The sequence below is a fragment of the Corylus avellana genome, chromosome 5 (genome assembly GCF_965113065.1).
Source record: "Corylus avellana chromosome 5, dhCorAvel1.hap1.2, whole genome shotgun sequence".
In the NCBI taxonomy this organism is placed as follows: Eukaryota; Viridiplantae; Streptophyta; class Magnoliopsida; order Fagales; family Betulaceae; genus Corylus; species Corylus avellana.
The window spans coordinates 14,712,345-14,725,751 of NC_142494.1; the positions used below are offsets into that span (position 1 = coordinate 14,712,345).

The 13,407-nt window shown below is 32.1% G+C and overlaps 1 protein-coding gene across 1 annotated transcript; it reads left to right on the forward strand.

The window, feature by feature from the left end:
- The first annotated feature begins 2,780 nt into the window (after positions 1–2,780).
- Positions 2,781–11,695, forward strand: LOC132181166 (agamous-like MADS-box protein MADS1). Its single transcript, XM_059594253.2, has 7 exons — positions 2,781–3,135; positions 6,543–6,624; positions 10,175–10,236; positions 10,317–10,416; positions 10,530–10,571; positions 11,142–11,183; positions 11,292–11,695. The coding sequence occupies exons 1-7, from the start codon at positions 2,909–2,911 to the stop codon at positions 11,457–11,459; spliced, it is 723 nt and encodes a 240-aa protein (XP_059450236.1). The 5' UTR covers positions 2,781–2,908; the 3' UTR covers positions 11,460–11,695.
- The last annotated feature ends 1,712 nt before the right edge of the window (positions 11,696–13,407 follow it).

Sequence of the window (13,407 nt, forward strand, 5' to 3'; positions counted from 1 at the left end):
CCATGGTCATATAATTATTCTAACCCATTACTTGCTGAAATGGGTTACCAATTTTTAAATAATGTCTTTCTTGATTTTATGTATTTTTCCCTACATTTTTTATAGGGGTATTTTTATCATTTTAGTTCAAAGAGGGTTACCTTACAAACTTTTTTTGTAGTTTGAGTAGATATTAATGCAATATTTAATTTGAGAGATATTAAAAAGTGAGTGTTAGCTAGTTTCAAGATTTTTTTTTTCTTTCAAATTTTTAAATAAATTGACAACATGCATATACTAAAATGATTTATTTAGTTTTCATAATAATTTTGTTATATTTTATAAAAACACAAACTAAAGTAGCTACGAAGAGATCCAATTGTTGCTCAAGTACAAATTAAATTATTCATATTATTGCACTAGTATATAGATAAAGCTTTCCATTTGATATATTTATCATATTGTAATGATAATTAATCTATTCAATTGTGATTTTTAGAAATAATATTCTAGACTATATACAGAGTTGCTAGTATTTTTCTAAATACATATATATATTTTTAAAATAACAAATATGTAACCGAATAATATTAATGGAATTAATTAATTTGACAAAAAATTAGCAACGTGTCAGTTTGACACGTTACAAATTAGTAACGTGCCAAAATGACACGTTACAAATTTGTAACGGGTCATTTTGGCACGTTACTAATTTGTAACGTGTCATTTTGGCACGTTACTAATTTGTAACATGTGGAATTTTACACGTTACTAAAATAATTAGTAACGTGTCACTCTTTGACACGTTACTAATTAGTAACGTTCCAAAAAGTAATGAATAGTTAACACGTTACTAACCAAAATAATTTTTGTAGTGTCCCAGAGTTGATCCCATGGTTGCTCTGGTGGGTTGCCAACTGCCTCTCCTTTGTAAATGTTGTAGACAAGCGTCCCATCTCAACTTGAAGAGCTGCCAACTGTTGTCCTTGCTGGGTGAGGACTTCCATAATTCGGCCGTAGCCAGGGCTACCAGGCTATGACGATAAGGCCTCATCTGATGAGTGCCCTCTTGTTGCCGATCGTCGAGCTCATGGTTCTCGGGGAGCTGTGGCTACCCCGCAAAGATGTAACCCGCTTGCGTTGAAGGTGAAAGGTAACAAATTATTAATGCATCGCTATTCACGTGCGAAAGGCGACATATGAATAATGTTATTGTTCACACATCGCTATTCACTCGTGAACAGTGACATATGAATAGTAACACTATTCAAATGTCTCTATTTTTTTAATATGAACATTTGAACAGTAAAACACCTCAAATTAGTGACATTTACCCTCCCAAAAAAAATGTAATGATAAAACTAGAAAAAATAAGTTTTAATTAACCATTTTACATAGAAGTTTAGATAAATTATTATGGATACAATAAGCAAAGAGAAGTGCATTTCTTACATTTCCGATACCTCTCTAGCTATCTCTGTTATTTTTTTAATTAACTATTAATTCATTTGAAAAAAATAAATATATAAAAAATAGACAAAAAATATGTACATGCAGCAAAGGGCAAAACAAAGATAGTGGTGCCTCGGTGTTTGGTCCAGCGGAATCCCATCAGCGTCTTTCACAGGAAAGAAGAATAATAATGCAGCTGAAAATATCAAAGAGGGTCTTCCCTTGTTACCATAAATGCACTAAAGAGCAGGAATGCTTGAGCAGGATTTCACATGGGACTCTCCTTCTCTCACGTCACCCCCACGGCATCAAACAAAATTCCAATAATACAAGAGAGAGACACAGAGAGAGAGAGAGAGGGACTGGTGAAAACTTTAAACCAGTGGGGCGTTGAGGTGAGAAACAAATCAAGAAAAAAAGGCCAAAGCTTAAAAATTCCTAAAGCAATAAATAACTTGGGAGGTTCCACGTATTTTGTTTGTATAATTAGGGAGTAGGTATCGATTGGTCTTTGTTGGTAGCAACATTTTTGCGATTCGTAAGAGTCAATTAAGTCGATTAATTAACTGACTTCGTATCGACAAAGAATATTTTTGACTTTTTCAGTTAATCGGTTAGTCGGTTAAATCAGTTACAAGTTTTTATATTAAGATTTATTAATTTCCTTGTAACTATAAAATTAGTTAAAAATATGTTTTATAAATGAAAAGAAAAAATTAAATTCATGAAACATAGACCAAAATGACAACCACAAATCAGTTGGACAAACACAATAAGAAAAGTTAATAAATAAAATTCAAAATTTAATTGAAAAATCGGCTAATTAAGTCGGTTAACTGATAAAAAAAAAAATTATACTGCCGACCGAACCAAACCAAACCAACGTCGAAACAATATTTTTATTCCGTCTATAGACCGCCAAAAGTCAATTTTCGGTCGGTGACGGTTCAGTGGCAGTCGATAAGCAGTCGGTAAGCAATAAACGGTTACTCTACCAGCCTTATATGTATAATATATCTTCGCAATCCTACATTAGTTTAGCAGTTGAGGGCAACCTAGCCTAAGCTCACGTATCGACCCTATCTAAAAGTCACTTTCAGAAAGACCCTATTATTATCACCCTCCCTTTCTCCCCCCATACATGAAGGCCTTTTCCATCTTTATTGTTAATTGAACATTAAATTATACTATTAATTGCATGACTAGCATTTGTGCATGACCAATAAAATTTTATTATTTCCCTAGCTTATATATCCCCAACATTGTGAGATGGATGATGGTTGGAAGGTCTATTTTTCCTGTTTATAAATACCCACGTACGTAAAAGACCAACCCACTTCCATTTTCTGGACAATAAAAGGAAAATAAAAAATAAATAAAAAACTGCTGCTGAACAACACCAAAGAATTTGTTTAAAAGTTTCCATTCCTGGTAACAGCAACATCAGCTTGGTTTTGCTTATTTTCAAGCTTGAAGCATGGCGTTTTCCGATCAAACACCGGAGGGATCTTCGCAGAGAAAAATGGGGAGAGGCAAAATTGAAATAAAGAGGATCGAAAACACCACAAATCGGCAAGTCACCTTTTGCAAGCGCCGCAACGGGTTACTGAAAAAAGCCTATGAATTATCTGTTCTTTGCGATGCTGAAATTGCACTCATCGTCTTCTCCAACCGTGGCCGCCTCTATGAGTATGCTAACAGCAGGTTTTTAACTCTTTCACCTTCAACTCCCACTTCATGTGTGTTTTCTTTCTATGCTTTGCTTTTGCTCACAATATTCTAACTATATTTTTCTAACAAAGGGTATTTTTGTTTCAAATCCAACATATTTTGCTTCAATATATTCGATAGATCTTTAAGTTCTTCTCACTTTTCTTGCTCTCCTGATTTGTTCTTTTTCTTTTCTTTCTTCATGTTTTTGATACTTGACTTATCTCTATATATGCTCCTGCTTTTGCAACTTAGTATGAGAAGATGATCATTTCGTGCAGTTAAGATTGAAGATTGAGTTTTCCTCCCAACAAGATTCAGTTGTCTTTGTTTGTTTGTTTTCCTTTATGGATTTTTGTTTTCCATTTTAATTTGCTTCTCTGATTCCCAGCTCTTTTGTTTGATTGATAACGAAGATCTGTTAGTAATAGATGGAAATGAAAGTGGTGGTGTAATAGTGTAGTGGTTGGTTGAGAGCAACAGTTTAGGGTTACAAAGATCTATCGCCTTCCTTGTATCTCCCTTGTGGTTAAACTCTCCCATTTCCTCTCTCTCTCTCTCCATCCATCCTTCCATCCGTACATGTCATCAATGAGCCTTAAAATTTTGTGTGGGACAAATTTGTGACACTCTCATTACATTACATCGATCTCTTGAGCCCTCGTTCATAAGATGTCAGTGCAACAATTAACAAGACATTGAAACATAAAGGAGCTATCAAATTGGAGATTAGCTTTTCAATACTCTTAAATGATCTCGTGAACTATATATGAAACATCTTCAAAGCTGCATCATAAGGGTCAATAGGGTCTCAAACATTTCCCTCTTGTTGTTCATTTTACACTTCTCCTGAACAGAAGATTAACTGTGGTTAAGCTCCAAAAGTTAATCACACATCTTTTAAAAATCATATAAAATCGATTTAGGAAAAAAAAAAAATCATCAAAAATCTTATTGTTGTTGTTGTTGTTATTATTATGGTCTATCATATTCCAATCTGTCTGTCAATTAAGGCTTATTGGGAGCCTCTTAGGCTAATGGGGGTCTCTGGATTACCTTCAAGAGAACATATATAGTTATAAGGAGCCTATCAAATGGGGATTATTAGGGTTTCAAACATTATGTATCTCTTAATTTGTACTTCAAAACCTAGGTAACGGCTTCTAGTTAATTAATGTCGTCTGGATTTTGTGTTTTTTTATTTTTTTTATTTGTAAACAGTCCTATTTAGAACACAGTAAGAAAGAACCAGTGGGATTGGATTTTTTTAGTGTTCTCAAAATCTTAAAAGCATCTTACTTCACTCTCAATCTGTTAAAAAATAATTAAGGGTTTAAGGGTAATTAATCATGGGTTTCTAAAGTTTGCCCCATTTGAACCACTTTTACCCTTCTATAAAATAAGGTTGAGAGTCTGGTTAGGGAGTTAGGGCTTCAACCCCCAAAAAATGGGTTTGTTTATAAGTTCTGGTAAGTCTTGTTTGGATCAGTCGGCCAAATAATGTACTTTTGGCAAGTAGGGGTTTGGATTTTGTCCCTCATTAAGATTGCTCAACATATATACATATTTATACGAATCTTTTGTCACGTCAGACATGATTTTTCAGTTCTTCCCATCTGACAATAAAGTCTTGTCACGATTCCCTTCCTGTTCTGGGGGGTTTCTCTTTTCATCTTCTATCCATTTCTTTTCCTTTTTATTTTTACCAGAAAATAAATAATATTGAAAATCATGATATCTACACATTTTGATATAGTTTAGTTTCATCAATGTATGGTCTTTCATACATGTGGAAACAAACTCCTCAGAAGTCAGAACTTCTGGGTTCTCTCATTTACGGATTTTATCATCTTATTATGCTTATATTTCAAAAAACGATTGCGTTTCAGTAGGTGGGTGAGAGAGAGAGAGATCTTTGAAGTAAAGAGGGATGGTGTCAGAGAGAAAGTAAAGAGGGAAGCAAATGCTACGAGCCAATGAAAGGTTCTTCACATGCATGATAGCTCTTTTCTTGCATGCATGGGATCATGAGTTTGCAGCAATGGATGCAAGAAGAGACTTCTCAGTCTTACACCTTTTTTTGATTTTTAAATATATTATTTATTAATGCTATAAAAGGTACAAGTATAATAAGGAAGCAACTTTTGGGTTTCGGGCTGATCGAGGTGAATAATAGTTGTTTCTCATGGTTATTACACTTTGTGTAATGGGTTAATTACACGTGTCATTGAAGTACTAGAGGTAGGGACAGTTGACCCAATTATTCTTATGCCACCGTGGCAGAGACAGCTAGCCATCAGTGGCTCGAGAAAATTAAGGTTACAGCTTACTGAGAGTGAAGTGCATTTTATTTTGTGTAATGCTTTTGCAAAAATTATATTAAATACAATACTATGGGAAGAAAGGGAAAAGCTTAGAAACGGTTCAAAAATTACCTTTGACATTTACCATTTTCTACTAACTGTCAGCTAAAAGCATCTTCAATTGCTTATTTAATTTTTTTTTTTTTTATCTAAAATAGTTAATTAAAAGTTCTTATATATATATATATATATATATATATGCAAGACTCTTATTCTCCTTTCATCCCTTAAAAGTAATGTGGCCTTTAAATTTATCATTGTATTTGGGGATGTATATTATTATGTCAAAATTCAATAGTAATTTTAAAAGCCACATCGTTTTTTGAGATAAGAGGAGGCTGAAAAGAAAAAAAGAAAGTATTTATAGAACTATGCTTTTTCATGAATGTAGATGAAATGCGAAAAAAATGCATTGGATTTAGAGAATAGGGATCAAAAGGGATTTCTAGAACCTTGGGGACAAGGTTCATTCAAAGGGAAAGGAATGTTATAGATAGAGTAATCTTAATATATATAAGTTAGAAGGTATATTAGAGTATAATTCCATTAAATAATGTAAAGATCTTATTTTAAGAGTAATTTAAATTAGTTTTATTATCAGTATTTTAAAATAATTAGATTTTTCACATCTGTCTGTAAGTAGAGATAAAGACTATTTAATGTTAATCAGAAAAGTTTATTTCTAGACATGAGTTTAAAGGAGGTTTAGATTAATTAACTCTAATAACTTAATCAAATTATCCTATTATGAGCACTCGAAACATTTGAATTTTTAATTATTTCTTATTTATAAAGTTGTTTCATTTACTTGGTTTTTTGGTAACAATTTCATTTACTCTTTATTCCTCAATATAAATTGCTTCGGATTGTATCCAAGAGAAGCAAATGTCAATCCTCGTTTGATCTCTGTGAACTAGTAGAGAAATTAAATTAAATGAAAATGATGTATCTTTACAAATGCAAATATATAATCCTTAATCCATCAGAACTGAGATCAAAATGTTTGCATTATTAATAATGTTACATGTACTTTTGCAGTGTCAGAACAACAATTGACAGGTACAAGAAAGCATGTATTGAACCCTCAAATTCGGAATCTGTTTCTGAAGCTAATGCACAGGTAAACTGCTTTTGCTCAATTTTAACCCTAACACACAATATTTAAAAGTTTGGTTTTATTATCATACCATACATTTACACTATCTCTACAAGTATTTTAGTTAAAAACCTAAAAGGATTTAAACTATTTGAAGAAAATTTCCTCCAATCAACTTTAATAAGTGTCAAGTGTCATCTATCACATTTTTTAAAAAAAATATTCTTAACAGTTATTCTACTAACTTAGGAATCAAAACATTAATTTTTGAAAAATCAAAAGATGTTGAATGAAACTTATCAGTTATTAGAGTAAGATGAATGAAATTTCTTCCAAACCAGTTTGGAAAACATTTGTGTCCTTTAAATTATGAAGCTTAAATCTACTATGATGAGTTATGTGTTAGCTTTAATTTGCTTACTTTGAATGTCATATTTGTCTCATTACTTCATTCTTCAGCATTGACAACAATTTTGAGCTTAATATATTTTTAGCATCAATCCCATCTCTCCAAGGTTAAATTCTTTTTGGCTTACCATATTAGCTTTGAAGGTCGCCATGTCAGATTCTTGAGACTATGTTTGGGATGTACAAAATAAAATATCTCTAATTGCCTTTTACTCTGTAATCATTGGCCAATTAACCAAGATCACCTCTATGTCTAACTAATGAGAAAGGAGCAAACATTGTAACCTAGCTAATAACTCAACTGATCCTTGTAAGCCCACCCAATACTGAAATTGCAGGCATACTACAAATTTATGCACAGCACCAAATCCTCAAATTGAGGATATTATTATTATTATTATTATTATTATTGCATTTAGATGTGAATTCATCCTATCAAATAAATTACTTCTATATCCCTACTATGAAATGAAGCATATATATAAAGTCACTTGTTCTATTCTCGTTAGCTCTTTTTTGAAAGCAAAATGATAAAAATCATTCTTTCAAAACCATCTCTTAGCCATCTCTGTATAGTGAATGAATGAATATTCCATTGAATTTGTATAAGACCTACATAAGTCCACAAATCCAATGGTAGATCCATTAGATTTGCAAAAAAAGAAGGTTGAGAGAATGATGTGTAATTGAATTTGTCCCAAGGAGATGCTAGCTATATCCTTAGGCAAAAGAAAAACAAATGCATGCATGTCTATCTTCCTTTGTTTTTTTTGTCTGAATGAATAAATGAATATTTTTACTAAGGTAAACTCAAAGTTTACAAGACTCCAGTTTTAAGACTGAAAACCAGTTGCATATCAGCAGCTACTCAATGAAAACACATTTATAGAAAAGAAAAAAACAAAAACAAAAAAACAAAAACAAAAACAAAAACAAAAACACAACAAAACAAAACAAAAAAAAAAAAAAAAAAAAAAAAAAAAACAACCTTTGCCTTTGTTATCTACAAATAGGACACCCTATATAAATTTACAACTGAATTCTTATATCTACAAATACAAGAAAACCTCTATATATACTCCAAAGATCCTTTTCAATAGACCCCAGCTACTGCACAATGCTCCATTTTCTCTGCTTCTATGAAATCTTCCTTAAGATACTATTCTTATTCTACCTTTCCATCTAATCTTCTGGATGATTATTTCTTCAGTATTAACTTGATTCCCATGCCTAATTTTATTTCCTTCCTTCCAAATATTGTAGACTATAGTGCCCAAGCACAATCTACAAACCATAGCTTTCAATCCTTTACCTTTCCAATCTTTAACATCTCTCTTGATAATATATTCCCAAAAAGAAGGAAGATCATCTGTTAAGCATCTACTCAAACACCTCCATATCCTGTTATAGAAACTATTCTAAAACAACAAGTGCCCTCTTATTCCTTCACTACATCTTTTGCAGAATACACAAAGAACATTCCTTCCATAACCCTAATTAAGTAGCCTCTAATGTAAGGCTATCAAGAGTTGCTAACTCAGTATTGAAGAACAACATTAGTTGATATATGCCGTTAGATTCTTTGAAATCTGATTTGGACTGTAAAATAATTTCTCTCCATTTAAAGTAAAATGGAAAGTGCCACATTAGCTACTAAATGATTAAATTCGACTCATGTTAGCCACATAGAATGTTTCATCAATTTGTACGTTAATATAACACTTATCACATTAATTAACTACTAAACAATTAAATTTAATTGTCGCTAACATGACAATGCCATTTGAACTATGATATCCTCAACATTTTACAAAAACTAATTCTATGGTACAATGTGTGATCCCTAACCGTGTATATTACTTTAGGTTAATTTTCATTTCAAGTTTTTCTCAGGCTTTAATCATTTGAATGACCTAGCTACCATGATTGACAAAGAATAGATATGGGCACACATGCCTTTCTTCTGCATTTCTATGTTCTCCATCATTATAATAATCTTGTGGGCCTTTAATCTTCCTCATTGGAACCATCTTTTTTCAACTTTACCTAAAAATATGAGTAGCCAAATGTGGTAGACAACTCACACTCACGGGATACCCTCTTGGTCACTTGTGCCACCCTAGACTCACATGCATTCCTCAATGACTTTGCCCCCACCTGCAAGCCTTAGCCATTAAAGATCTCCTTCTCTCAACCTCTCTTGGTTGATGGTTCCTAGTTGTGTTTTTGTTGTCTATTCTTAGAAAGTATTTGGTCTAATATTTTGAATAGATGTAATATTTTTTGGGCTCCTAGGAACTACGAGGAGTTTATTGGGTTGATGGTAGTTGTTATTGTGTATGCTCTATGGCGTGAAAGAAATGCTAAATTGTTCCAAATGAGAAACAATGATTCCGGGTGCATTCTTTTGGCGATTATGTTTTGGGTTAAATATAAAGTCAACTGATTGAATAGGGTGTATTTGGTTCTTCTCATAATTGTTTTCTAGCTGGGTCTTGGGGTTTTACTGATGTAATCTTAATTTTAGCTTTCTTTGTCCTTTTTGTTGTTGTTGTTTTCCTTATGACAGCTTGTTTGTGTACGTAGGCCTCTTTTCAGCTCTTGTCGTCTTGTTTTTGAGGGGGCAAGCTTCGTGGTTCTGCCACTGAACTCAACTTCTGATTTTTATGAGATGTTAAGAATATTTTATATTATTCTCTGAGTTTATTTTCTTTCATTTGTAGAGTTTATTTCGTAGCTGATATAGTATAAGAGTTCTTGTTCACTATTCAATACTCATCGTGTATTTATAAATAGACTTATATAATATTGTTTTACAATAGAAGAATGTTATGGTTACCAAATCTTTTACCAAGAGATAAGAACCAAGATAATGTGATCGAAGCTTTTTTTTTTTTTATAAGCTTAGCTTCCATAACATTTCTTTTTATTAATTGTTTTGATCATTTTCAATTAATGAATAAACTCCACATCATCTTAGTACTCATTTCTTAGTAAACAATTTGGTATCCAACCCTAGCATTAATTCTCTTTATAATAAATTAATATAATAAAGATGCAGTCCACACGTCTTTCACCGCTTCCACTGTTTCTCTCCTGTCTCTTTTATTATTCTCATCATGTATTTCTACAATGAGATACACTTATATTATCACTACGTCCTCAGTTTTACCAGCAAGAGGCATCCAAACTTCGAAGACAGATCCGGGAAACCCAAAATCTGAACAGGTATATATATTCCATTGGGTAATTTATTGAAGTGCATTAATTTGAGATGCTTATTCTGGGTAAACAAATGGTGTTTCTAGGCATATTCTGGGTGAAGCTCTTAGCAGTATGACCTTGAAAGAACTCAAGAACCTGGAGGTAAAATTGGAGAAAGGAATCAGCAGAATTAGATCCAAAAAGGTAATTAATACATTTCAGTATGAGGATTATGTTTAATTTGATTAGCTAGAAACCATTAATCTATTATATATATATGGATTGGACTAATATACTCGATCGACTACTTCTTCCAGAATGAAATGCTATGTGCTGACATCGAGTTCATGCAAAAGAGGGTAACTATTGTTTCCAGCTCTTAATATTTTTGTTTCTCGAGAAATAATTCACGTCAATATTTTTTTTTTTATATATTTCTCTCATATTATCCTACAAATTTTATAAATCAACCATTAAATTTGTGGGATGCATCATTGCATTTGTGTGAGATCTACATAAGTTTACAAATCTAATAATTGATTTGTAAAATGAGATAAAAAAAAAAAATTAACGTAAATCATTTATCTTGTTTCTCCGTGTATGCTGGTTCTCTTTCAGCCAAATGTGATGCACAATATGTTGGCGTGATTAGATCATTGAAGACAGATTTTGGACACAACTACGTACTGTTGTCTTTATTGCTCAATTGTTTTCTTGTTTTGAATGACCATTGGTATTGGTTTTTGTTTTTTTTTTTTTTTTTTTTTTTGACCAAATGCGGATTAGCAATTGAATTTGAATAAGCAAGAGAAATAAGAACTCCTGCATGCTAATGCTTAATCCTATGTTACTTAATTTGGGTATATAATGCTTATTATATGAAATAAACTCAATATATATATATATATATACATGTGCAAAATGTGCAGGAGGTTGAGCTGCAAAATCAAAACAATTATCTGCGAGCAAAGGTTTCTTTCTCTCTCTCTCTCTCTCTTTCAAGTTTGATGTAGTAATTAAATTTAAATAATATAATAGTAATTGTTGTGTATATATATATATATAAATGATGGATGCAGATAGCTGAAAATGAGAGAGCACAACAGGAGCAAACGACAAGCATGATGCCAGAAACCGCGTATGAGTCTACGTCTTCACAAGCATACGATCGGAACTACCTCCCTATAAACCTTCTGGAATCCAACCACTACTCCTGCGCAGACCAGACAGCTCTCCAACTTGTCTAGTCTAATCTAAAACGTACACCATCACCAACGGAATGAATTATTGCATCACCTCATCATATATATATATATATAATGATTTGTGCAAACACTCTAGCTTTTAAATACAAGCAACAAGCGATCATGATTGTAGTTTCAATAATTTCCATAAAAGATTGTAAATTTGCAAGAATTTGTACTACAATACAAGACAAGAGTGTGCCATGAAAACCATTCCCACGTACGGTTTTAATAACAATAACATAAAAGAACATCACGGTTCTTGATGATCAGTATATATGCAATTTACAAAGTTGGGGTTCGAACTACTTTACTGTAATGGGTTTTTTTTTTTGTGTGTGGTAATTTTGGTTCAATTCCAATTAGAACACATATATTATTACTAAACTTAGGAATATAAATAACCATTCTATTCCACTTTCATTTATTCTTAGTAATAACTCTTTAATTTCTTAACGGAATACCCATTCTGCAAACCAAACGAGGTCTAAATTTCAATCCCTAAAAGGCATCTCATTAGGGTTTAGGGTTTCTAATTAGTGACTATGTTCGTTGTCATCGCTATTCTAGACTTATATAATATCCACCACTAAAGACTTTTAAGTTTTTAGCAAATATTGTCATGTTTATTTTATGTAATTTGTGAACGGTCATCTAAATTTATGAATTATATATAATGAAATATGTATGTTTTTAATTTGTTTACTTATAATTCTAATTGAGAACATTTGAGTAAACTGTTAATTTGCTAATTTTCCATGAAATATATATATATATTATGATATTTGAATAAGAAAATAATCACAATGGAATAGTGTATTATATATATATATAAACGAGATAATGGATGGTGAAGGCTTGTTAAGTAAATGTGCTTTACACCCTTTTGTCAAAGATGAGGGGTGGTAAGTAAAGTTTTCGCATTAATTTTTGATGAAATCACAACCCTCATTTATGTTAGGTCAAATAGTAAGTTGGCAAGCCCTTTTGCGAAAGGTTTTTCTCAAAAATTGGTAAGGGTTACATCCATTGGAATTGGACTAAAACCCTATTACAAGAATAGCCAGAAATGGTAACCCAACAATTTTAATGATTTAATCTAATAACTGATAAGTGATTAGTCACTACAAAAAAAACCAATTTTTTTCTTATTGGAGATTTCTGACGTTTTATGGTGTTTGACACATCAGAAAATTTTTCTAACGTGTGTTGAATGTCAGAAGTATAGGGGTCAGTAAAATTTTTTTCCTGACATGTTAGTGGTTAGAACGTCAAAATTTTCTGACGTGCTAAAACAAACACGTTAGAAAATTCTGACGTGACACTATTCATGCGTCAGAAAAAAGTTCTGACATGGCGAGAAAACGTATACTGTAGCCATGTCAAAAAATGCTAATTTTTTTGTAGTGAGTTAAGCAGTGAAATAATTAAGTCTAATCCAGGATGGATCAATTCTAACTGTTACACTTACGAATGATGAGTTGTACTCTTAATGAAGTTCAAATTTAGAAGTAAGTGTCATAGTAACAGGCACATGAAAGGAACTTCACCTCTATGAACATAGAAGTATGGTGCCGCTTCCAATAAAAGTTAGGGTTCATTCTTGCAGTATTCATTAAACCAGGGATGTAGCACAAAGTCATAATAGTGCTAACATTTATGAATTTCTGATGTAAACTAGATATTTTCATGTGAGTTATTTTCGGTTATGAGTTATAAAAGTTTTGGTTTAAGTTTAGGCCACCACTAACTTTGTCAAAACTTTTAATTGATTACGCTAAATAAGGTTTAAGTCGAAAGATACCTTCTTTTATGCATGATAATATCAATATTAAAATTGAGAAAGGGTTTGAGTATTGAAAATATCTGTTTTGGAAGTCTTTAGAAGAGTAAAAATATTAACCGCACTTAAGCAGTTAATGAGACTCAGAAGGCGAAATGATCCTTTACC

What these genes read in the sequence shown, in the direction of transcription:
- LOC132181166 (XM_059594253.2), top strand. Translation starts at nt 2,909, where the DNA reads ATGGCGTTTTCCGATCAAACACCGGAGGGATCTTCGCAGAGAAAAATG. An exon ending in GCAGAATTAGATCCAAAAAG is followed by an intron (nt 10,417 to 10,529) that starts GTAATTAATACA and finishes TACTTCTTCCAG; the next exon opens with AATGAAATGCTATGTGCTGA. An exon ending in ACAATTATCTGCGAGCAAAG is followed by an intron (nt 11,184 to 11,291) that starts GTTTCTTTCTCT and finishes TGATGGATGCAG; the next exon opens with ATAGCTGAAAATGAGAGAGC.